At 41.9% G+C, this 26,038-nt stretch overlaps 1 protein-coding gene across 1 annotated transcript in view; it reads right to left on the reverse strand.

Annotated features, from left to right (window-relative positions):
• LOC143963745 (death-associated protein kinase 1-like) overlaps nucleotides 1-26,038 on the reverse strand; it is a 102,746-nt gene that overhangs the window by 35,124 nt on the left and 41,584 nt on the right. The window contains exons 7-12 of the mRNA XM_077473470.1: nucleotides 18,033-18,143; nucleotides 15,693-15,803; nucleotides 14,369-14,449; nucleotides 2,192-2,407; nucleotides 1,929-2,022; nucleotides 1,652-1,815 (exon numbers count right to left, since the gene is read on the reverse strand). Of these exons, the coding sequence (XP_077329596.1) occupies nucleotides 1,652-1,815; nucleotides 1,929-2,022; nucleotides 2,192-2,407; nucleotides 14,369-14,449; nucleotides 15,693-15,803; nucleotides 18,033-18,143 (777 nt within the window). The remainder of the gene's footprint in view (nucleotides 1-1,651; nucleotides 1,816-1,928; nucleotides 2,023-2,191; nucleotides 2,408-14,368; nucleotides 14,450-15,692; nucleotides 15,804-18,032; nucleotides 18,144-26,038) is intronic.

Below are 26,038 nucleotides of genomic sequence, written 5' to 3' on the forward strand. Positions count from 1 at the left end.
CTCCCCGCCTCTGGGAGTCACCACCAGGCTCCCAAAAAGTTGGGGTAGGCGCTACACAAACTTATGAGCATGACAGCCCACTCTCGCTAATAAGCACAAAACAATGACACTCCCATTGGTGTGTGAATCACTGTCACAGTCGGGTCTAACCCAAAAGCAGTCAATTTCTCTACTACTTCAATTGCTACCATGTCATCTTCCATCCAAATGCCAGCACTGGCTATTGGGGTGTAAGTCCAGAGAACTAAGTTTAAATGTCAATTTTGTGGTTTTGGATAAAGTGTAGAGGGATTAGAACACCTGTCAGATTTTTATTGCGGTCTGTGTCCCCATTAGGGTGATTCACCCTCTCTATTTGTCCTGTTTACCATTATTATCAAAAGTGAAAGTAAAAGAAAATCTCATATTATGAGTTGTCCCTAGAACAGGAATAAAGGGAAATTTTCCAATGGGCACGATAGATCTTGTAATTCTAGGGCCAGCCAAGCATTTCGCTCATTTTGGGGAGATTTTCTCTATCTTCCTGTATTTGCTATGGAACAGGAAGTGAATGGAAATCTCTCCAGTGGAACACAGATTGCAGAAAAAATCTGATAGGGGTTAAAACCCTCCCTTACTCTCTCAAAAATAAAAAAATAAAAAAATTGCCTTTAGTTCTACTTTAACCTCTTACTGACCCACTCACAGTAAATGTACTGCTAAGTAGTGGTATGTTGCAATGAGCATGTGCACTGGTACACCCACTGGGGCGTGCAGTGACGTGATTTTGTGACCGCTGTGTCTGCTGTACCCAGCGGAACACTGTGACCGGTACCTGGCCGCTGTGAGCTGCTGAGGTATCATGTGATTGCTATGATTGGTCATAGCAATCACATGATTAGAATGTCGGCAAAACAGTCATGAATGGCTTCCATTTATAACTGTTTTGCTTAGTATTGTGATACTGTGATTGGTATCAAATGGTACCAGGGCCAATCACAGCACTCTGTACTGTGTGATTAGCATCTCAGATCACAACAGTAATCAAGCTATCATAAATGAAAGCCATTCATGATAGCTAAAACTATTCCGAATAACAATGATCATCACTGTTATAAGCAATAATAGTGTAAAAGAAAATTCATGATCCTCCCAGATTAGTACAGTGTCACAATGGTGACAATAAAGTACTCTAATGACAGGATGTACAAAGAATTTAATACCTTTTTTTTTTACATACTGTCATCAGTCATTATAACTGATCACCACCACACCAGTCATATGATGATACTGTACTGCTGGGATTTTATAGGAACAACGCTCTTGAATACACAATTTTGCTGTTAAAAAACACAACATCTCCACAACATCTAATCACCTTAAATAATATTTTTTTATTTTCTAGCTAATAAAAGTCTCAAAAATGCTACAGAAGCAGCTATATTTTGATCTAAATAGTTTATAAAAAAAAGTATGGCGGTGATAAAGTCACCGAATGTCAATCTAGAAAAGCATACTACTATGGTTGCTTATGTTTAGTTGTGACTAGTGAAGTTGATTTACTAAAGCATATAAATAAGAGTGAAGACACAGGAACTTTGTAAACCTTTATCAGTTGTCTGTTAATAATATTTCAATTAAAATAACAAGAATGACAGTGGGACTTCTGTACCTGGTCAATTGCTTGCCTTTGTGCTCCATGCAGGTCACTCTCAATCCCTTTGAGACTAAAGACCACACAATATATAGTGTTGGGTCCACTAGTGTTGAGAAGGAGAGAATGAGTAAAGCAGTACTCCATTTGCCCAGCAAAGTCCCATATAACCAAGGAACCATCTGAAGAAAGAGGACAGAAAAGAAAAATAGTGTAATTTATTTTGAACTCACAAAAATGTCACTGTTTTTGTTGTCTCATCACCACGTAAAAAGTTAAATGCGTAGCCACTCACCCTTTAGATCAGTCTCCGAACAGGACACCCCTTGTGTAGATGGAGGAGATTCAGTTCCATTAAAATAATACTGAAATTTTGAAAGTAGCCCAGTCTGTTAAATAAAAATGGGTATTAAAATAACGAATATATATGTGTGAAGTTTTGTAATCAAGGAGTTAGCTGTAGCTAGAAAACCCAAGTAGTAGTGTAGAACAAATCAGTAACAACTATGTGATGTTAAGATTTGGAATTTAAATTCTGCTTGTATAGCTTTCATTTACCTCTTTTAACGTGTTGACAAATGTGGTTTTTCCAACTCCACTATGCCCACAGATAAAGAGCTTCACCTTCTTCCTAGGCTTTCCACTCTGAGTACCAACCTCCATAATAGGATCACCATCCTCCATAACAGGATTACCATCCTCCATAACAGGATCACCAGCCTCCATAACAGGAAAAGGCAAAGGTCGGTCTTTCAAGAACATCATCTGCTGCTCCTAAACAGATCAGAATAAAATTGACTATAGACATTTAAAGTTGATTGGACATGTAGGCACGATAGGACTACCCTTTTGTTGCCCAGCACTCACACAAATATGAATGCTCAGCTATTCAGCAGCTATGGGAATAGGAGAAAAGTGCAGGTAGCAGTTTTAATTTTGACATTAAATTTCGATTTAGTATTAGTCCTCGTCTTTTGACTAAAATGCAATTTTGGTTTTAGTCATATTTTAGTCTTTTGACTAAAATGTCATTTTAGTTTGAGTCGTATTTTAGTCATCTGAATTGTTTTAGTAGTACTTTAGTCAACTAAAATCTCCTACATTTTAAGTGACTAAAATCCACTTTTACTTAAATTGTAATGCATTGTTTCTCTAGAATTGCCAAGCTCATATACTGCTGGAGTAAAAATATTTTCCAAAGTTTTGTACGATATACAAAAGCATAAAGGATGTCAAATAAATGCCAACGAGCCAATGCTTCCTCCAATATAATCATAGGCCATAACATAGTAATTTAAGAGGAGCTACATCAAGAAGAATTTAGCCTAACCATATGTCTATGGCTATAAACCCAGAAGTATAAGCAACTGGTTACAAACGTAAGATATATTTTTTTTAATAATTATGAAATAACATTTCAATAAACTGTAGGTCACCCATAGCCAAGTACATGGAGAGATAGGGGTACATCATTGTCAGGAAGTAAACCTAAAGCCTCATATCACACAGCCTCACTCCTGAGGAAGTATGAGAAGAAAGAAAGAAAGAAAGAAAGAAAGAAAGAAAGAAAGAAAGAAAGAAAGAAAGAAAGAAAGAAAGAAAGAAGCTGGGTTGGTCCCCTCAGCCCAGGCCTCTGTCCTCAGGGTGACCCAACATCTAGGGGGCTTGGAGGTATGCAATCCAGGGGTTTCTCACTTTTTCAAACATAGCTTGTTTATCTTTACGGACACTGTTCAGCCATAATCGGAAATATTTTATGTTTCAGCAACGTGATATTAATCACAGGCGTTTTCCTTGCTAGTGTTAATTTTGTCAACTAAAACATTTTATTTGACTAAATGAATACTATTTTAGTCAACTAAAATATGACTAAAACTAAAACAATTGAGATGACTAAAACTAAAATGCCATTTTAGTGTTCCCTTTGAAGAACTTCAAATAAACTTTATGTTAAAAAAAAAGCCATTTTAGTCAAAAGACTAAAATGGGAGAAAAACTAAAAGACTATGACTAAAACTAAATTGAAATTTGACTTCAAAATGAACACTAGTCTGTAGTGCATGTTCATACCTCAATACCATAAATAATAACATGTTCGATTTTTCATTCCAGCAGTAAATAATGAGTTTGGAAATTGTAGAGAAAGGTTAACTAAAGCATTACAATTTAATTACACCCATTCGATTTTAGATGACTAAAATTAGTTTTGGTCGACTAAAATGTACTGGAGATTTTAGTTGACTAAAACGTAGGACATTTTAGTAAACTAAAATGGACTGGAGACTAAATGGGACTAAGACTAACAAGCCATTTTAGTCCTAAGATTATGACTAAAACTAAATTGAAATTTGCGGCAAAAATTAACACTGGTTCCAGTACAGTCCAGTGCAGGAAAAAAGCAACATGTTCTACTTTTCTAAGGCCGCGTACACACGCGGGGACTGTTCGCTCAACTTTGTCCGTCAAACAGTTTCAGCGGACAGTCCGCTCAAAATTAGCATGGACGGACTTGCCCACACACGACGAACGAACAGTCCGCTGAAACCGTGCGCGATGACGTGAACGGCACGTACGACGGGACGAAAAATACGACGTCCTATACACTGCAATGCAAACTTCGGCGTGTAAATCCTTTCTGAGCATGCGCGGAACTTAGTTTGACGAACAAGCCTACACACGAGGGGACTGTTCGCTGAAACAGAGTTTCAGCGGACAGTTTTTCGGAATTTCCGAAAAACTTTGTTCAGCAGACTGTCCGCTGAAAGCCCACACACGAGCCGTTCAGCGGACAAAGTTGAGCGAACAGTCCCCGCGTGTGTACGCGGCCTTACTGGAACACTCTGGAACTGACTGCACTGGTGTGAACTATGTCATTGGAAACCATATACTGTAACCTACTTTCTATGCGTTTTTGATGCAGAGAAAAAAACGCACTAGACTGCCTGTATTGGGAACTGGACCTATAGGCCTTTGTTGATCCTTTGTTGATCCACTATGTGAATCCTGGAATAAAAATCTAATAACATGTTAATATTGATGGTATTAAGATTTGAACATGCACTACAGACACAGATTTAGCCCTCTTTATAAATAAAACCAAATTTCACAAACAAACCAAAAATTTAGCTTTTTGGTAAACAGAAGTTCGACTTTAAAATATATATAAAAAAAAAAAAAAGCTGTGAACTCTATTGGCTGTAATGCCATTGCACATATAACTTGAATGTATATATTTAAGTAATCCCTGTGGCGATCAAGATTTATAATTATTTTCTGTGAGGGCTGGAGGTGAAGGTTTAATTCTGGTTTATGAGCAGGATTTTGTATTGTTTTTATAGTATGTTGGTATTGTGTTGGTTATTATCTGGGATGGTATATTATTTGTATTTGATAGTTTGATTGTCTGTTTTTTTAATCTTTGTTATTTATTAAATGTTGTATTTCAATTGTATGGATATTTTATGTGTAATGTAATTTTAATTTTGTTAAATTGGTGCTAATGGCTGTTATTGGTAATTTTGTTGTGTTTTGCATCTTGTTCAGTTTATTATTGTGATCTTGTGTTGTCTTTGTTCAATGTGTCTGTGTCGGTAACAAATTTTCCCAATTTCCCTTTGGGATTAATAAAGTATTCTGTATTCTGTGTATTCTGTAATATATTAGTAACATTGAAAATTAAGAAAAAAAATAAGAAAAACTTTTTTGCTATTTTTTTTTCTTTCAGCAGCTTAGTAAATGCCCCCTTTCCCGACAGGCTCCATGGCAGCATACGTGTGGGTTGACCCTGCCTCCATAACCACCCAATAGGACCCCTCCCTATAAATTTCAGCTGTGAGCTCCTAGCCATGTTCCTTTTTTGTCCTCCTCCGTAGGGCCATATGTTTTGGTTCTCCTACCTGAAGACAATGTCCTACAATCATGATCGGCGGAATGATTTGGTGTCAAGTCCCTCCGATAAACCTTGACTGTTAGCAGGATATGGAGTGTATGGCAGAGTAAGCGCAGAAAAGCTGGAGTCATGTCTACCATTGGAAAGACAAGCGCGCACAGGCCTGTTTACCTAGCAGTTTTCAGGTGGCCATTATCTGCCCTGAAAAGCCCGGTGTGTGTATGGATGTCCTGGCCAATTTGTTTCGTAGGTAGTGGTAAGCGATCGCCCTCGTGATAGCAGTGTTTATGTTTGTTGTGTATTGTTTTTCTGCATTAGCTGTCCTTTTCACATTTTTCCTTAGTAGCAGCTGGCTCCCTGTGCGTCCCTCTTACTTACGGGTTCCGTCTGCGTTCTGCGCATCCGCGGTTCCGGAACGAAAGCGAGGTTTGGTTTTGCACATGCACGCAAGGATCGCAGGCCTGGCGCAGCCATGACATCACGCGATGGCAATTTTAAAAGCCTGGGGAGGCCTGAGATCTTGGGAACGATCGTGGGCATATCGGTGACTTCCCTGAGTACCTGCAGAGCCTAACCCAGGTAAGTGCAATTTTAGATGGGTCTGAACTTTGTCTTTTCGCTTGCGGATGTCTGATGTATTGTCTGTTCCACCTGCAGTGTATTCAGTATCAGTCATGGACTCTTCACTGCCTCCTGGTGGCCAGTCCTCTCGCAGCAGGTAGGTTTGGAAACTGTGTTTTTTCCTTTACTTTGCCTGCTGGGGGGAAGAGAGCTGAGTGTAGGGCATTATTCCTGATCTTGTGCCTTTCTCTCTCTATTTCTGTCTTTCCTCTTTCTCAGCCCTTCTAGTTCTGACCAATGGCAGAGTAGTTCCCGCAGAAGGAGTGGGTCCTCTAAATCACACCACTGGCACTCCTCCTCTGATTCTAGACACCATGGTTCCTCCTCTAAGTCTAAGGACCATAGTAGAGGTTCTCCCCACCCCCCCACCCTCATCTCACAGTAGGGGCCCGGAGAGATAATGTTGGGGATGCAGGATCCCAGTTCCTGCGAGCAAGTCTCTCTGTGACCCCTGTTTCTCTAAAGCAGCTAATGAGAGGGAAGCTGCAGACCAACACTGGAAACACAGATTAAGTGGGTCATGAAAGAGTCGCTACAGGAGAAAGACACTGAAAAGCCTTGTGATTCCCCTCCAGATCCACTGATTCCCCTGTCAGGAGAGGGACAAGTCCATGAGACATGGGAGTCTTCCCAACCTAGTCACCGGTCAGCTCCCCCTTCAGATAGTGGTTCCGATGTTGTCAGCAGTCACCGCCCGGTCAGGCCTTGTGACTCCGACCCTGGTTGGCGGATCCAGTTTCTAAACAAGCTTGGTGCCTTATTCCCTTTGAGGGCACCTCCCTCTTTGGCAAAAAGCTTGATTGCCCATAACTCAGGCCATGGGTGGTAAGTCGGGGTTCCTTCCTCAGGATAGGCGTTTACAGAACCAGAAACGCACCTTTTCAAGAACACAGAATACCGATCGTGCAAGGGAAGCACGCAGCTACAGGCCTGGTCGTGAATTTTCAAGATCATGGAAATCCAGGCAGTCCTCTTCTTAAAAGCCAACAAAAGGGGCTTCCTCTGGTAACCAGGACTCCACTAAGTCCTTTTGAAATTTGACCCTCTTAAACATGTCAGATGGGGGCTCACCTTCTCCACTTCCAGCATGTTTGGGCGGCCTCAATTCAGGATTTCTGGACCGTCAAGACGGTCTCCTCAGGCCACACCAGGGTGTTCAACAGCACTCCCAGACTAAGATTTATGCCTACAAATCTTCCAAGTTCAGAAGAAACTAGACAAGTTCTTTTAGCTTACGTAAGCTCTTTATTGGTTCAAGATTAGTTCATTTCTGTTCCAGATGGTGAACGAGGCAAAGGCATGTATTCCCCTCTATTCTTGGTACAGAAGAAGAATGGCACATGGAGGGCAGTCATAGATTTGGCACATCTCAACCGGTTTATCCGAAAAGAAAAATTCAAGATGGAATCACTATTAACGATCCAGTAGTCGGTCAATCTAGGGGACTGGTTGGTGTCAATAGACTTGAAAGCTGCCTACTTTCATGTTCCTATGGTGACATACTTCCAAAAGTTCCTATGCTTTGCAGTAGGCGATCAACATTTACAGTTTACTTGCCTTCCATTTGGTCTCATGACATCACCTCGGGTGTTCTCCAACGTTCTGTTAGCTGTTGTTGCTCTGCTCAGAGTCAAGGGAGTTCATCTTCACCACTATTTAGATGTCCTCCTCCTTCGAGCCCAGGACAAAGGTCAACTTCTAGAGCACAGGAAATAGTAATTGCCACTCTCCAAGAGTTTGGGTGGCTCCTGAATTTGGAGAAAAGTCACCTGAGTCCATCTCAGTCTCTCATATTTCTAGGTGCGCATTTCAACACAGTGGAAGGCACCATCACGTTACCCGAGGAGAAGGTTGTGGTGATCTGGGACAGGATCCGCTCAACTCTCGCTTCTTCTCACCTGACCGCTCTTCAATGTCTGAAGGTGACTGGCACCATGGCAGCTAGTATTCCTATGGTGAAGTGGGCGCAATGGCACACTCGCCCATTCCAAAAAGGGTTTCTCCAACAACGGGATTCTCCCAGCAAGAGTCAGCACATCCTTCTCACTCCATCCATGAGAAAGTCTCTCCTTTAGTGGCTTCAGGGGAAAAATCTCTGCAACTGCCATTTGATCCTTCCCATGACATGGGTTACAATAACCTCAGATGCCAGTAATCGGGGCTGGGGCGCTCATTGCTCATCGGAAGTGGCTCAGGGCAGATGGGACTCACCATCTCAAAGGATTGTGTCCAATATTCTGGAACTGTGGGCAGCCTTTCAGGCACTCAGGTCCTTCCGCCATCTGATAGAGAACTCCTCAGTGATGCTCCGGTTGGACAATACAACCGCGGTGGCTTACATAAGGAAGCAAAGTGGAACTCGCAGCTGGTTTCTGCTACGAGAGGTTGAGCCAATCATGAACTGGGCTCAGAAGAATTTATCCAACATTTTGGCAGGCTACATTCCAGGGGTTCAGAATGTAAAGGTGGATTTTCTATCTTGTGTTCAAATGGACTACAACAAGTGGTCCTTACACAAGGAGGTGTTCAATTGGCTCCTAACACTGGGAGTGTTTCCAGAAGTAGATCTTTTTGCATCCCCATGCAATTACAAGCTGACCAAGTATTATTCAAAGTTCTGGGATCCCCAAGCCTATGGGATAGATGCCCTCCGGTTGAGGTCCAGCAAGGCATACGCCTCCCCTCCAGTACCTGTGATATTTCAGTTTCTCTGCAGGCTCCGAACAAAGGATGTGGAAGTCACAGCAGTCATACCGTTCTGGCCCAACAGGCCATGGTTTCCCCTCTTAACACTCCTCAGTTATCGGGACTCAATTCCTCTGCCTCTCAGCCCAGATCTTCTGTCCCAAGGCATAACTCTACATCCATGTCCAGCTCACCTACACCTCAGGGTCTGGTTTTTGAGAGGGGAAGGCTTAAAGCCTTAGGTTGTCCTGAAGAAGCTATTCCGACTCTTCTTAATGCCAGAAGGAAGAGCACGAATAGAGTTTACGAATGGATTTGGTCCAAGTTTTCAGAACACATGTCCTTTAGACCTAATCCGTGTGGTTCTCCAGAGGTCCAGGATATCCTTAGTTTTCTGCAATCATGTTTGGATTTGCCTCTAGCAGTAAGCTCTCTTTGTGTACAAATATCAGCCAACTCTGCGTTTACAGGAATTTCATGGGCTAATCACTCCCTGATTCGTCAGTTCTTCAAGGGTGCTATTAGACTTAGACCTCAAAGAAAACCAAGGTTTCCTAAATGGGATCTTCCTCTTGTTCTAGATTTCCTTTCCACGCTTGGAACAGATCCTGACACACCTCTATCAGTCAAAGACCTTACGCTCAAAACCGTTTTCCTGGTGGCAGTAACAAAAGAGTGTCTGAAATCAGAAACTTAGGTTCCAAGGAGCCGTTCCTGACCTTTTTTCCACATAGAGCAGTGTTAATTCCCATGCTGGGCTCAAACCCTAAAGTAACATCTATTTTTTACGAAAATCAAGAAATTGTGTTGTCTACCTTTGAGACAAGAGAGTGTCCAGATGTCCAACCCCTTGATGTGGGACATACTTTGAGTCAATATTTGGAAGCTATGGAATCTTTCAGGCAAACAGACTTCCTTTTCATTATTCTACATGGAAAAAATAAAGGAAAACAGACCTCAATCAGATCCATTTCTGCTTGGATAGTTCAGACCATACAAAAGGCTTATAAAGTGAAGGGCTTGACTCCTCCAGAGGCAGTGACTGCACACTCAACTCAGAGTATCTCAACTTCCTGGGCAGCTTCTCATCATGTCACGCCTGAAGTTATATGTAGAGCGGCTTCTTGGTCATCTAGTAATACTTTTGTTTCCCACTATTTTGTTGAACCAGCCGCCTTGTCATCTGTTAATTTTGGTTTGAAAGTGCTGTCAGTTTTAAATAAATGTATTTTCTTTGCTCAGCATTGTACCCACCCGGGTGTGTTTGGCGAGTCATTTCCCACATGTATGCTGCCATTGAGCCTGTCAGGAAAACGTAAAATTTATATCAAATACTTACCATCATTTTCCTTTTCTGATAGGCTCCATGGCAGCAGGATTCCCTCCCAATGCTTGGAGTAGGCTAGTTACGAAACACGGCTAGGAGCTCACAGCTGAAATTTATAGGGAGGGGTCCTATTGGGTAGTTATGGAGGCGGGGTCAACCCACAAGTATGCTGCCAGGAAAGGAAAAATACGGTAAGTATTTTATATAAATTAACCGTCACTCCGTCACTCACAGCCACGCCTCCTGGCCTCACATTGGGCCACTGTTCTGTCTATCATATGAGCAGGGCCAGGAGGCGTGGCTGTGAGTGACGGAGTGCCGGGGACACAGGAGATTGTGGCTCTGTGTAATTCAGCGATGCTCGCTTCGGCACTGAATAGGCTGCATTGTTGGTCAATTTATAGGCTTCAGATGGGCACCGAACAGACTGCATTGTTGGGTAATTTAATGGCTGCAGATGGGAACTGAACAGGCTGCACTGTTGGGCAATTAAATGGCTACAGATGGGCAGTGAGCAGGGTGCAATGATGGGAACTTTAGAGGCTGCAGATGGGCACTGAGCAGGGTACATTGATGAGCGGTGACCCTAATTTTTCTTCAAAGTTCTTTATTTAAAATGTATGTTTTTTTTCCTTAAACTTCCCTTCTAAAATTGGTGTGCGTGTTATATGCCTGTGCATGTTATACATCAATAAATACGTTAAACATCTTAGTCAGAGACACGATATTTGGGTTAGGAGGCAACCCATTGGTGCTAGTTTATACTGAACTGGTATGAAAACAATGCTGCATATTATAATGTTAAGAAAAAGAAGGCAAGATACAGACGAAGAAGACAGGAGAAAGAGTAAATAAGGAGATGGAAAAGGGGGGGGGGGCATTTTAGTTTTGGTCATATTTTAGTCTTTTGACTAAAATGCTATTTTAGTTTTAGTCATATTTTAGTCTTTTAACCAAAAATGTATCCGTGGCAGTCAAAAACAATCATCTGGGTGGCTGTCTTTCCATGTTTATTGTGGATAAAAAAATACAGCGCTCTCAACACACTAAGCTGCCGTTCATGGTGTGCGATCTGGCTGCTTCCTGTATCTACAGCTCTATATCCATGCCTGTTTTAACTGTCTTTTTGTAAGTACCGATCCCTATGAGCATTAAATAAACTTTTATAACAGTACTTCACTATTATGCCTTGTACACACGGTCGGACATTCCGACCACAAAATCTGTCGGATTTTTTCCGATGGATTTTGTCCTAAACTGGTATTGCACACACACGGTCGGACAAAGTTGTCCGAAAATCCGATCGTTCAGAACGTGATGACGTTCATTTGTTGCGACTACGTTGAGGCTAGTAGCCAATAGCTTTGGTCTCCTAATTTGATCTGAGCATGCGTGGCACTTTGTCCGATAGGAATTCTCTACAATCGGAAAAAGTCTGATCGGATTTTTTTGAGATTCTGCTCTCAAATTTTTTCTGTCGGAATTTACGATGGAAAAAGTCTGATAGAGCCCACACACGATTGGATTTTCCGACAATATAATATGATCGGACCTTTTCCGTCGGAATTTCCATCCATTTGTACAGGTCATTAGTGCATCCTCTTTTCATTTCTGGGTGCCTGAATATCCTGTTGAGAGCCTCCTATTGGAATCTATCATCTGATGTTTACATCGATCCACCATCTGATGTTTTCACACCAATCCACATGTGTGGGATACCATTTACAAGCCTGAAGTGACCCCTGGACTGCAAAGCTGGGGGTTGTCCTGTTATGGTGGGTGGGGATGCAAAAGAGGTGTCACGGTACTCCTGTAAGTTTGTGAAGCATTTTTTGTAACCTACTTCATTGTGGTCTAACCCGTCAGTTGCATTTATTTGGATTTTTATTTGGATTTTTTTGTTGATTTCACTTATATTGTGTGTTGTGAGCTCTGTATTTTTTTATCCATATTTATCCAAGTGATTAGCACCTTGTCTACAGCAGCTGCATTTTATTATCACTTAGCTGTTTCCATCAGCGCAAGTTTTTATTTAGTAATATATTTTCGCATTTCCATGTTTATTGACAGTCCTGATCAGTGTCAAAATAAGGACTAAAATGCTTTCTTGCATTTCCATATTACGGGCTCCTCAGAGTATTAGCACATACCATTCGTTCTTTCTATCCAAATGTCCCCTTGTGATTCCCATGTTGAAGCTGAGACTTCTAAAACTAGGCATGGGCACCATTTAAGGAATGCCTTGTATATTCTCTGTTTGCATGAGGTAAAGATTGTGATGTCACTGCCCTGCCTCTCCACTCCATCCAATCAGAGAAAACTTTTCATTCATTAGAAAAATGTAAAGCATTCCTTGAATGGTACTGAGTGAGTGACCCCCTGTAGTTACTATGCAGCAGGGCATGATATGGAATCCAGAAGACGGGGGATCACTGTAGTAGTGGGTGGCTTCTATGGTGCTTTTCTGTTTCTACAGATTTTTAGACATGTGCCATTCGTTTAGTTCCAAATATTTTTTTTAACAAATTTTGACAAATTAGTTCATTCCGAATTTCCAAATTTTTAAATTTCCGAAATTATGAATTTCCGAATTTTTCGAATTTCTGAATTTCAGATTTCCAAATTTTCGAAATTCCAAATTTTGTATTTCCAAATTTTGGATTTTCGGAATTCCGAATTTTCGTAAATTTAAAATTCGAAAATTCAAAATTCAGGAAAGAAGAAAGAAAATCTGTTTAATTCTAAATAATAATAATAATAATAATAATTTAATAGTTATTATTTAGAATTAAACAGATTTTCTTTCTTTTTTTCAGATTTTCTAATTTTCTAATTTTTTGAACTTCCAAAAATTCGGAATTCCGAAAATCCGAAATTCGGAATTCCGAAAATCCGAAATTCGAAAATCCGAAATTCGAAAATCCGAAATTCGGAAATCTGAAATTCGGAAATCTGAAATTCGGAAATCCGAAAATCCGAAATTCGTAAATCCGAAAATCTGAAATTCGGAAATTCGAAAATCTGAATTTCCGAATTTCTGAATTTTTCAATTTTCTGAATTTCCGAAAAAAGCAAGAAAATGAAGGAAACGAAAATGAACTAATGTTTTGTCAGTGCACATGTCTAGAGATTGTCCATGTATGGAATATGCATACTTACGTTGGTCCAAACTGAATCAATGTATTTATGCAGAAAAAACAGCTTTGCAGTGTATGTAAAGGAATTTTTTGATTTGCATAGAATAGAGAAAGGTTAGGCAAAATTTTATTGCAGCCTGTATCCACATTTAGTTACATCCCTCTATTTGTTCTGTGACCATTGTTAGAATACAGAAAGTAAATAGAAATCAAAAGTTGTTATTGCAGCAGCAAAAAGTGAGGGAGATTTTCTGCGATTTCTTATTGTTTCCTGATGCACAAGTAAAGGGAAATCTGTGCAATAGGTACAGACAGAAAAAAAAACCTGAAAGGGTTTTAATACTTCTCTCCTCTACCCATAATACTTTATTCATCATATTTATCACACTTTGAATGTGACGATTCAGAGGAATCTTCTACGTGGTTGTAAACCCTAACATGTACCCACTGAAGTGGCTAAAATCTGGTGATGCACAGAGATTATCCTCCTACATAAGTTGCACCCCTTTATCTGCAGCCAGACTTTGTCCACAGCCATTTGAAGTGTTTTTCTGAAGGCAAGGAGTGGGGATCTGATGTCCCACATTGCACAGCATAGAACAGGGAACTCTTTACAGTCTCATAGGAAAACATGCATATCTGAGGCTGTCAATCACAGGCTGAGTGCTGAAGCCCCCGTCTCTTGCCCCCCTGGATCCCTTGAAGTTGGCACAACCTGTCAGAAGTGACTTTGGAAGAGCTTTAGATCAAGGTACACACTATAGAACAGTGTTATGCAATTAGCAGACCTCCAGATGTTGCAGAACTACAATTCCCATGAGGCATAGCAAGACTCTTAGAGCCACAAGCATGGCAGCCAGAGGCAGAGGCATGATGGGACTTGTAGTTTAGCAACAGCTGGAGGTCCACTAATTGCATATCCCTGCTATAGAAGAATATGCTTTGTTCAGTTCTCATGTCAGAGGTTTCTAACCATCTCAACGTGCAAAAACACATGGATTGAGCAATCCCAAGGAAGACACTGAAGAGATTACAGAAAGGTGTGCTGACCTTGTTTGTTTGATTATGTCACATACCTGGGTTTGGTTTTGGATCAGTCTTATAACCCTAAGTGGGGCTTTTATTTTCCGAGCTTCATCAAGAGCAGTGAGACCATCCTAAAAAGTTAAACCAATTATAACCTTAGAGAGAAAAATTCTTTCCTTTTTGGGACAAAAACAACACTCATTCACGTTTTACACCCACCATGACAACAAATAGAGAGGGATGGGTACAAAAATCATGCTACATGAAAAACTGTAGATAAACAATGTTAATAGTAATGTCTGATGTGCTTATTTTGGGTTCTGGGTGAGAAAGGTATTGTATTTTTGTTAAAGATAAATTTGCTCCACCTCAGCGCGTTTCGACACTACGGTGATTATCTCAAGAGAGTCTCGTATTGAGATGGAGCCATCGTGTGGATTGGATCCTTCAGCACCGGAGCAGAGGAAAGTCTGAATGCAGAGCAACCTGTTAATGTTGAGCCTGAGAGATAGCAAACTATGGTATATATACTGGAATTTACCCACCTTTGACAATATACTAGTAATGACAGTGATCAGCGACTTATAGTGGGACCGTGATAGGGCAATTTGACACTTGCTGATACTGGCTGGGAGGTACACTAACTGAATAACTGACAATTACATCAATAGTGACACTAATACATTGATCAGTGCTAATAATATACACTGTCACTGTACTAATGACACTGGCTGGTAAGGTGTTAACATCTAGGCACAATCAAAGAATTAACTGCGTGCCTAACAATGTGTAATGTGTGTAATATGTGCTGTTTTTACTTAAAGTGGTTGTAAAGGCAGAAGTTTTTTTATCCAAATGCATTCTATGCATTAAGATAAAAAGCCTTGTGTGTGAAGCAGCCCCCCCCCCCCCAGCCCCTATAATACTTACCTGAACCCCCTCTCTATCCAGTGATATCCACGAGTGCCTTGGCCATCCGGGACTCTCCCTCCTGATTGGCTGAGACACAGCAGTGGCACCATTGGCTCCCGCTGATGTTAATCAAACTAAGTTAGCCAATGAGGAGAGAGGGGGGGCAGGGCCGAACCACAGCTCCGTGTCTGAATGGATACACAAAGCTGCAACTCGGCTCAGGTGTTGGGGCACTCAACAGGAGGGAGGGGCCAGTAGCTCCAGCTGGGGACCTAAGAAGAGAAGGATCTGGGCTGCCCTGTGCAAAACCACTACACAGAGCAGGTAGGTATAACATGTTTGTTATTTTATTGTATGTTTATAATGATTTGCATCATGGCCTTTCCATAGTTATTCTTTGGCCAAAGCTTTGCTCTGTTTAATCCACTTCCAAAATATCATATGGCTCTCAATAATACTCACAGAGTTTCTGCTCAGCAGGTCAGGCTGGTATTGTAGAGCAAGTGTGATCAGAAGTTCTATGTTCTCGGTGGCTGCTCTTCTCAGAAGGGTGAATACAAAACTCTCTTTGTCCTGTTAAGAACATTCACACTGTGAAACAGTTGTTTTCAATGTAGACAATAATGTGAAGAAACACATCCAGTTCATTAGTATTTAATGTAATACAACATACAGGTAAGTGTCTGGCAACTTTAGATTACACTATATTGTCAAAAGTATTGGTACGCCTGCCTTTACACACACATGAACTTTAATGGCATCCCAGTCTTAGTACGTAGGGTTCAATATTGAGTTGGCCCACTCTTTGCAGCTATAACAACTTCAACTCTTCTGGGAAGGCTGCCCAAGGTTTAGGAGCATGTCTATGGGAATGTCTAATTCATCCCAAAAGATGTTCTATCGGGTTGAGATCAAGACTCTGTAGAGGCCAGTCAAGTTCCTCCACCTCAAACTCACTCATCCATGTCTTTATGGACCTTGTGACTGGGTAACAACACAGGAGCACAAGTGGTAGATAGGGAAAAAGCGTTAACAAGAAGTCTTTGAACAAGGACCTTCATGGCAGGATTACCAGGTATTATTTTAATGTAATATTTTGATTTAAAATAGTCAAATTAACTTTTTAAGTGAGATTAACATGTTAAATCTTAATTGAGATTTTAGTGGGTTGGGTTTACATCTACTTTAAAGATCTTTGTGTCCTATTCTGTAAGGCCGGTTTCACACTATAACCCGTTTCGGATCGCACAGGAGCTCTGTGAGTCCCTGTTCCCCGTTTCAGGGACGATTCTTTGCCTGAATTCAGCCCTGAAATGGAGCCGAAGACGCTCTCCATAGGGAACCAGTCACATTCTCCTGCTATGCAAATTGGATGTGGGGAAATACGCATCTAATTTGCATAGGTGTGAACCTGGCCTAAAGCAATTTAAGTGGCACAAATGACAGCTCAAATTGAAGGTTTGTGTAATAATATAAGGCAGGGGTAGGCAACCTTAAAGGAGGTGGAGATCTACCTGAGCAACATGGGAAAAGTCAAAGATCACCGGGCACAGTGTCGCCTCCTCACACCTGATTTAAGCCTCTAATTACCGTACTACGGTGTTACAATTACATGCATTGCACGGCAATCATGGGTTTAAATCAGGCGGTGAGGAGGTAACATATCACTGCCTCACCACATGTCAAACACACTCAGATCGCTTTTCAGAGGAGCATCAGTGCCTGCTGCACTTGTGAATAAGCCCTTAGTTGCATTTGGCAGTGGCACCCTTAGGGCTCATTCACACAAAGTTGGGGGGTGCTAAAACCATGCAGTTGATTTGAGGCAGTGGCCAAAGGTGTACACATGCTGCATCAGGAATTAAACCCCCTATTGCTTTTGGTGGGTGCCACCGCCTGCCAAACGTGACCCATTCAAGTAAATGGTACCAATCGGCAAATGCCCCTCAACTGTGTGCTTATGCGGGGTCAAAGGCGGAAAAAGAAGGTCGCAAAAAAAAAACCACAATGCCCCTTTTTTGTTTAACCCCTTGTTTGCGGAGCGACCTTATTTACTTGAATGGGTCATGCTTGGGAGGTGCTACACCCACCAACCATGACGGGGCATATAATTCTTGCTGTGGCTGCGACATGTGTACACCCCTGGCCACTGCAGCTAAAGGGGATGTGGTTGGGCTGGGGTGGTAAAAACACGCCTTAACTGTGGAATTTTACCACCCCCAAACTACAAATTTAACTAAACCCTTACTGTTCTGAGCCACCTATAAGGTTGCTTTCACACTGATGTGCTCAGTGCACCTGCGACTGTCCTGGGTTGGCTGCACTTTGAAATAGACTTATATTATATCCTGCAGGGTTGGTGCACTTTCTGAATGCGCACCAAAACTCCTGCATTCAGAAAGTGCATCAAACCCGCTGGATATAATTTCAGTCTATGGCTAAGTGCAGTAAATCCGCAGGAAAGCAGCAGGTGCACTGTACTGCACCTGCGGTGCGTGAGTAAACCGCAGCACATCAGTGTGAAAGCAGCCCTATACTATTATGCCCAGTGTATGGCTTCACACTGATCTGAAGATCTCTTCTTTCCTGCTGCTGGCACCATTCTGGAGACTACTACCCGGGATAAGAAGTGGAGTGCAGTTGATATCACTCTGCATGGGAGTCAGCACTACAGAGGAGGCATCGGTTATATGCAGCACTTGCTCCCTACTACAGCTCCAACTTTACAAGTAGTCCCTCTGCATTGCACTCTGTTTGATGCTCTGGAATAAGGCCTTTGCTTACTACACGATGAATTCTTACCTGGTTTTGTATTGTAGGATTTGCTCCCTTTTCCAGTAAAGCCTGGCAGATGTTAGAGGAATAACCAGCAGGTTTCAAGGATGCAGCCAAATGTAAAGGAGTATTGCCACGCTGGAAAACCAACATCACAGATGTATGACTTTACAAACACTAACATTTATTAAAGATTTTTCTAAGCATTCAAGCATCTCTTAAGAAGTCCAAAAGTACTGTTAATATCTAGTACTGTTTATATCCCCAATGTTACACAATATCAAATCATTATATAATGAGGTTGATTTACAAAAACTGGAGAGTGCAAAATCTGGTGCAGCTCTTCATGGTAGCCAATCAGCTTTTAACTTCAGTTTGTATTTTAAACAGTTTGTCATTAAACTTTAACAAAAAAAAAAAACTGTAAGCTGATTGGTTTCTGTGCAGAGCTGCAACAGATTTTGCATTCTTCAGTTTTACTAACCTCCCTAGCAGTATTCCCGAGTGAGGCTCGGGGGTGAAATCTCACTACCAAAAGCGGTAACCCCGAGCCACACTCGGGATCGCGTCACAGGATCCAGACAAAGTTACTCACCTTGTTCGCAGGATCCTGCAATGTCCTCCCACTGTGTCCGCAGTTTGTGTCCTCTGCCCGGTGTACTGTGTGTGTGCCAGGCTCTGTTCCCGGCGAGCGGCGGAGCCCAACGGCAAATTCAAAAAGTGAAAAACACATAAAACATACAGTACACTGTAATCTGTAAGATTACATTACTGTATCAAATCATTTCACATCCCTTTTGTCCCTAATGCTTTGTCAAGTGCCCTGCATGGACTTTTTTATTATATAAGCCATTCTTTCTGCCGGGAGACTTGAGAATGGCATCCCAAAAGTGTCCCTTTACGTCAAAAGCGTTTTTTAACCAGCTAGAAATAGTAAATTTTATAATCACTTGCAGAATTGAGCGATACTGATTCGTGGGGAAATTTGTCATCAGACACTGAAAGTGATGACAGCGACAATTCTGCGACTGAAAAATGTCAGTGTTTTGGAGTTGATTACATTATTTAATACATTTTATTATTATTATATTATTATTATTTTTGATAATTATTGATAGTTATTTATTATATTATAATTTATGATTTTATTGTTTCAAACCTTATCATACCCGGGATGTCTAATAGACTCTTGACTCTTGTTTGGACAGATTTAAGTGAGTTATTCCTAAGAATTAAATATATATATATATATATATATATATATATATATATATATATATATATAAAATGACAACTTTCTATGCAAAACAATGTACCGCTTTAAGGCGCAATAATCTGACTTAATCATACCGCCAGGGAGGTTAAATCGACCCCAATGTATGAACATTGAAGCCACACCTTTCTTCCACTATCCAACAGGGTCTGCACCAGTGGCCACTGGTGGTTATTTGTTTTGGGGGGTGGCAAACAACCGAAGCATCCTCCACCCCCCACAGCAACTCAAACCCCCATCTCCCCCTCCACCACGCTATCTGCCAGTCGGTCCACTGGCACTTACCCCATCCGGCGGGTATCAGCGGGGATCAGACATTGGCGGTCATTCGAGAAATAGCAGAAGGATCGGGCATCCGAGGAGCGGTGGTGATGGGGGGAATCAAGCAGCGGCAGGGACCAGGCATCGCAGTAGCTCTACTTCTCCTCACTTCTGCCGTGCGTCTCCTCCCCTCCTCCTAGACGTCCAATAGGAAGTCCTGTCCTTTCAGCCAATTGGGTGACAGGTATCAGACCTGCTCCCTGATTGGACAGGAGGAGGATCAGTATTGCAACAGCGAATATTTATTCACTGTTGCAACACAACTGGGTGGGCTCCAGAGACAATGCTCTGCGTTCTGAGCCCACCCTATTTTGAAGCCTATTAGAGACTCTGGCTTTAATCAGGTGCTTAAAAAAAACCCTGCCGCTGTGGACGGGCCACCCCTGGTCTGCTCTTCCCACAAGGATGTGACCAAACAAAAAATTAGGTCAATATGTGCTTATAGAGGAGAAGCTGTACATGTTTATACTTAGTTTTATTTTCAGCTTGAGTGAGCCAAGAAGCTTCTGTAATTAGCATTTACAAGGAAGCAAAAGAAAAAAATTACCAAAAAATAAATACTTTTCTGATGTTCTCTGATGTCCGATGACTCTAATCACCAGATATATGGGTAAAAATGGGAAGATTTGTTCATCCTTTCACTGCTCCTTCATAGTACATATTATTATTATTATTATACAGGATTCATATAGCGCCAACAGTTTGAGCATCGCTTTACAAAATGAACACTGTTCATTAGAGCTTACAATCTAATGCCGCGTACACACGATCAGACTGTCCGGCGGACTTAGTACGGTGGACCTAGTCCAGCGGAACACCCGCCGGACTTTCCGAACGATGGACCTGCCCACACACGACCAAACTTTTCCGTTTGAAATGAACGGATTTGCCCACACACGGAGGAAAATACGTTCATTTTGAACGTGGCTCCAGGTATACGGGACTAGCGAAGGAAGTCAATGTCGCCGCCTCCATGGGCGAGTGTAGTGCCATATTTTGCTGCCTATCACAGAATGCAACGGAAGTGATGTTTCCGCCAGAAATTGCGTACTGCGCATGTGCCGTGCATTCCAAACGCTAGCGCCATGCATTCCAACATATGTTCGGCAATACAGTTAAGCAAAAGCATCACATAATGTTACGGAAGTGACGTTTAACATTTTGAATCAGCGGAAGCATCCCATAATGTTACGGAAGTGACGTTTAACTTTTCAAACAGCGGAGAGCACCAGAGAGAGAGCAGGTAACCATGCTTTGGATTACCTCTGATATACCTCCCCTATGTCGATTAACTATGATATGTCAATATAATATATGTTACCTGCCCTATTACCTCTGATATACCTCCCCTATGTGGATTACCTATGATATGTCAATATAATATATGTTACCTCTGATATACCTCCCCTATGTGGATTACCTATGATATGTGAATATAATATATGTTACCTCCCCTATGTGCATTACCTCTACCTATGATATGTGAATATAATATATGTTACCTCCCCTATGTGCATTACCTCTACCTATGATATGTGAATATAATATATGTTACCTCCCCTATGTGGATTACCTCTGATATATATATATTTTCACATCTGTGGGTTATGTATATGTCGAGGGTGTATATTGGGTGAGGGATGTGAATATATATGGGGTATGATGTATAGGGATGAGGACACAGAACATTGAAGCCTGGGGATAGGGATGAGGACACTGAACATTGAAGCCCGGGGATAGGGATGAGGACACTGAACATTGAAGCTCGGGGATAGGGATGAGGACACTGAACATTGAAGCTCGGGTATAGGGATGAGGACACTGAACATTGAAGCTCGGGGATAGGGATGAGGACACTGAACATTGAAGCCCGAGGATAGGGATGAGGACACTGAACACTGAAGCCTGGGGATGAGGACATTGAAGCCCGAGGATAGGGATGAGGACAATGAAGCCTGGGGATAAGGATGAGGACACTGAACATAACTTATATACACCCTCCACACACACACATATATATATATATATATATATATATATATATATATATATATGTATGTATGTATGTATGTATGTATATATATATATATATATATATATATATATATATATATATATATATATATATATATATATAGGCCTCAAAATTTCAAGTCCTGAGCTAATAGCCAGGTCTCAAGGGTTACTCGCCACCAATTGACCCATCCCTAATCACGTCATCATAAATTATCTCATTGCAGCGTAACCTGTGCCCCACATTACAACCTCACCGTGCCCACAATTGCAGCCTTTGCAGGGCGCACAGATCATGACAAGTTAGAGGAGAGCCGCCGGATCACCGAGCAGTAAAACACGCCATAACAGCTGACATTGAGACTGTCTCCGCTTGGCTCACTCTCACACAGCCCCTTCTCCTCCTAACCCCGCACCTGTGATAGTCAGAATGCATCCCCGCAGTCCCCGAGAATGGCTCCCAATCAACTCCGCCCGCCGGCGGTGCTTGCCCCCACTCCCAGGCAGCCCAGCTCCTCGCCAGCCCTCATTTTCCACTTGCAAAATGCGAGTAGGCTAATGGAAAATTTGAGGGCTATATATATATATATATACACCCTCCACACACACACATTATATATATATACACATACATACATACAGTACATACCATTCCCCACCCACCCAAAATATATTTATACACCCTCTACATATACATAACCCTTTATTTATATTTTTTTATATATATATATATATATATATATATATATATATATATATACACTCCCCCCAATATATATGTATACACCCTCCACATATACATAATATATATAAATGTAATTATAAAAATATATATTTTGGGACAATTGTCATTTATACAGAGATCAGTGCTATAAAAATGCACTTATTACTGTGTAAATTACACTGGCAGGGAAGTGTTTAACAGTAGGGGCGAAGAAGGGGTTAAATGTGTCCTAGGGAGTGATTCTAACTGTGGGGGGGGTGGGCTAAAATTGACCAGACAGGGATCTATTGCTCAGAACATATTATATACACAGGCAGCTCTGTGACACGATCGCTGGACACCGATAGACATCGGGTCCCGTGGGGACAGAGCGCCCCGCGGACACAGAGCTTGCAGCAGCAGCAGAACATGGGTGCGCGCCAGTGCCCCAAGGGAGAACGCCCTCCAATGGAGAAAACAGAAGGAGCCAGGAGCGCTGCTGAGGGACCGTAGTACAGGAGGTGCAAATAACATCAATGAGGGATCCGTGAAGAGGAGGATAGGGGCCACTCTGTGCAAAACAAACTTCACAGAGGTGGTAAACATGACATGTTTCTTTACAAATAAATATCCAAAGAAATACAAGAGCTTTACATATCCTCTGCTTTTTATCCAATGCACTTTGTGTAATAGACTGTGCAGTGTGTCTTGTACAGGAATGTGTATTTTCTTATAACACAGGGTTATATATAATAGACTACACTGAATAGAACATACTATACAGTAATTGTTGTTATGATTTGAGTAACCTAATAACGCATATATTCCACAGCGTGGCAAAGTCTTTTTCTTAGCTCAATGTCATAACCTTATATTGTTCCCTCACAGGATTTGCATTTAATAACCTCTATTGCCTAGCAGTTTCCAGTCTTTACAGATACCCAGACAGTGAGTATTTAGCATATCTTGGTGGAGTATTTTTTTAACTGAGCTCACAGTCTTAACATTATATTGTTCCCTCACAGGCTTCGCATTGATGCCATCTTTTGCCTAGCAGTGCCTGATTTATCTGAACTCCCAGACGGTAAGTATTGTCCTATAGTTTGTTGTATTTGAGCTCACACTCTTCTACATTTATAGGTATGGAGAAGTCGCAAGACCTTTTCAACTTTCTGTCAGCGGGAGAATATCCATCTGGATATACTAAATCACAGAAGTACCGTCTTAAGAACTACGCCTCCCAATGTACAATACAAGGTTATTATCACAAAATACCATCAACTTAATTCTGGACTATAGCTTTTTTATGAATGAGCTGTTAATTGTTCCCTTTCATTACAGGAGACGAGGTCTACTTTGAGGGGAAAATTGTTGTTCGATCCAGGGAAGAAGCTAGGAGAATCTTTGAAGAATTCCATTCTACTCCTATGGGCGGTCACTCAGGAATTTTGAAGACCAGGATGGCCATGTCGTCAAGATTCATCTGGAAAGGCATGAGCAGGGATATTGAGCGCTGGGTACACACAAATTGGTTTAATGTTTTTTCTTCTATCATTTTTTATGAGAGCTTTACACGTCTTTACCAACTGCTCTATTTTATTTTTTAAACAGATCCAGGAATGTGACCAGTGTCAGAGGATTGGAAAGCCTTTGGCAGCTCCAAAGGCATTGGAGTGTATTAAGGTAAATGTATTCTGTGTTATGTATCTATGTATCTATGTATGTATGTATGTATGTATAAAACACATTTAATCCTAAGGCCGCGTACACACGGGCGGACTGTCCGCCCAACTAGGTTCGTCAAACAGTTTGACAAACAGTCCGTTCAAAATTAGCATGAACGGACTTGACCACACACGACGAACGAACAGTCCGCTGAAAACTTGCGCGATGACGTGAACGGCACGTACGACGGGACGAGAGATTCGAAGTCCTATACACTGCAATGCAACCTTCGGCGTGTAAATCCTTTCTGAGCATGCGCGGAACTTAGTTTGACGAACAAGCCTACACATGAGCGGACTGTCCGCTCAAACCAAGTTTCAGCGGACAGTCTTACGGAAATTCCGAAAAACTTTGTTCGTCAGACTGTCCGCTGAAACTGTCCGCTGAAGCCCACATACAAGCGGACTGTCCGCTGAAACACTGTTCAGCGGACAAAGTTGGACGAACAGTCCGCCCGTGTGTACGTGGCCTTAGTCTTTCATCACAGGTGTCTGCTGTCTGGGAGCTGGTCGGCATTGACCTTATAGGCCCCTTACCCAAAACAGCGGATGGTTATCAATATATCCTGACTTACTATTCAAAGTGGGTGGAGGCTTATCCTCTAAAATCTAAATCAGCTGTTGAGGTGGGTCAGCGTCTTTGCTCCATGATATATCAACATGGCTGTCCCCAACTAATTCTTTCCGACCAGGGCAAAGAATTTGTTAATCAAGTATGTGTAATTTCAATTGTATTATCTTAGCTGTTTTTTTGTTTTGTTTTTATTGCTACCTTATGAAAAAAAAAAAATGTATGGGTGTTTTTTTTTTTAGCTCCACGACAGGATGTGCTGCCTTCTTGGAATTAAAAGGAGTGTGACGGCAGCCTATCACCCACAGACTAACGGCCTGGATGAAAAAACCAATGATAACATCAAGCGGTAAGTTGCATTCCTTTTAGACTTTGACCTGCTGAGGTCCTACCTATTTTACTATTATCAACTTAGACATGCTATTCAAGCCCAGTTTGGCTTTTTGGATGATCACACAGACCTGCCCCCTCTGGAAAAGCTGCTCATACAGCCAGACCCCAATAAACTGATCTCTACATACTACGCTGCCCCGATGACTGACATTAACCATAGGTTTCACAATACTCAGGTGAAATGGACTTCCCTAGATATTTCACTAGACAATGAGGACTGGTCAGAGTTTAGGGATACATTTAAAAGCTCTGTCATTGCCTCCCGGGACCGAATTATACAGATTAAAGTATTCCATCAGACTCGCCTCACTCAGGCTAGACTATATAAAATGGGACTCCTGCCCTCGGCTAGCTGCTTTCGCGGCTGAGGCCGGCTTCTTTGGCCCCTTTCACACGGGGGCGGATCAGTAATGATCCGCTCGCTCAGCGGGGATCGCTCCATTGTCCCCGCTGAGCTGGCTGCGGACAGGGCGGTCTCCGCACATTGTGCGGGGACCGCCCTGTCAGCTCTCCTCTATGGGGATCATCCGATCTGCTCTGCAGACGGATAGAAAAATAGGATTTTCCTCCGTCTGCAGAATCTGACTTTTGCGGAGGCGGACAATAGCGGGTGTCTGCGGATGTTCATCCGCAGACACCCGCTGTCCCATAGGGATGCATGTATGTCCGTATTTCATCCGCAAACGGATGGATGAAATACGGACATACCGTCCGCATGTGTGAAAGGGGCCTTACACTGTTTTTGGTTGTGGCCAATAGTTCAAGATTTCTGGGAGGAAGTGGGTGCCTTTGTCTCCTCAGCGCTAGGCCTCCCAAACATTATTCATTTTTGGGGACTTGCATATTTCCACTCAAGCCAAGAGACTGTTCCGCATACTTTATTTCTATGTTAAGCCATTCTATTATCCTGGAAGGGTGCATAGTACTCTCTAAAGTCCCTCTGGTTGAAACTCATTGACGATGTTATCCCGCTCTATAAACTTACTTTTGAGCTCCGGAAATTGAATAAAATGTTCCATAAGATCTGGGGTAAAT

The sequence above is a fragment of the Lithobates pipiens genome, unplaced genomic scaffold, assembly GCF_037356315.1.
Source record: "Lithobates pipiens isolate NorthernLeopardFrog02 unplaced genomic scaffold, aLitPip1_a1.2 Scaffold_8, whole genome shotgun sequence".
Lineage (NCBI taxonomy): Eukaryota > Metazoa > Chordata > Amphibia > Anura > Ranidae > Lithobates > Lithobates pipiens.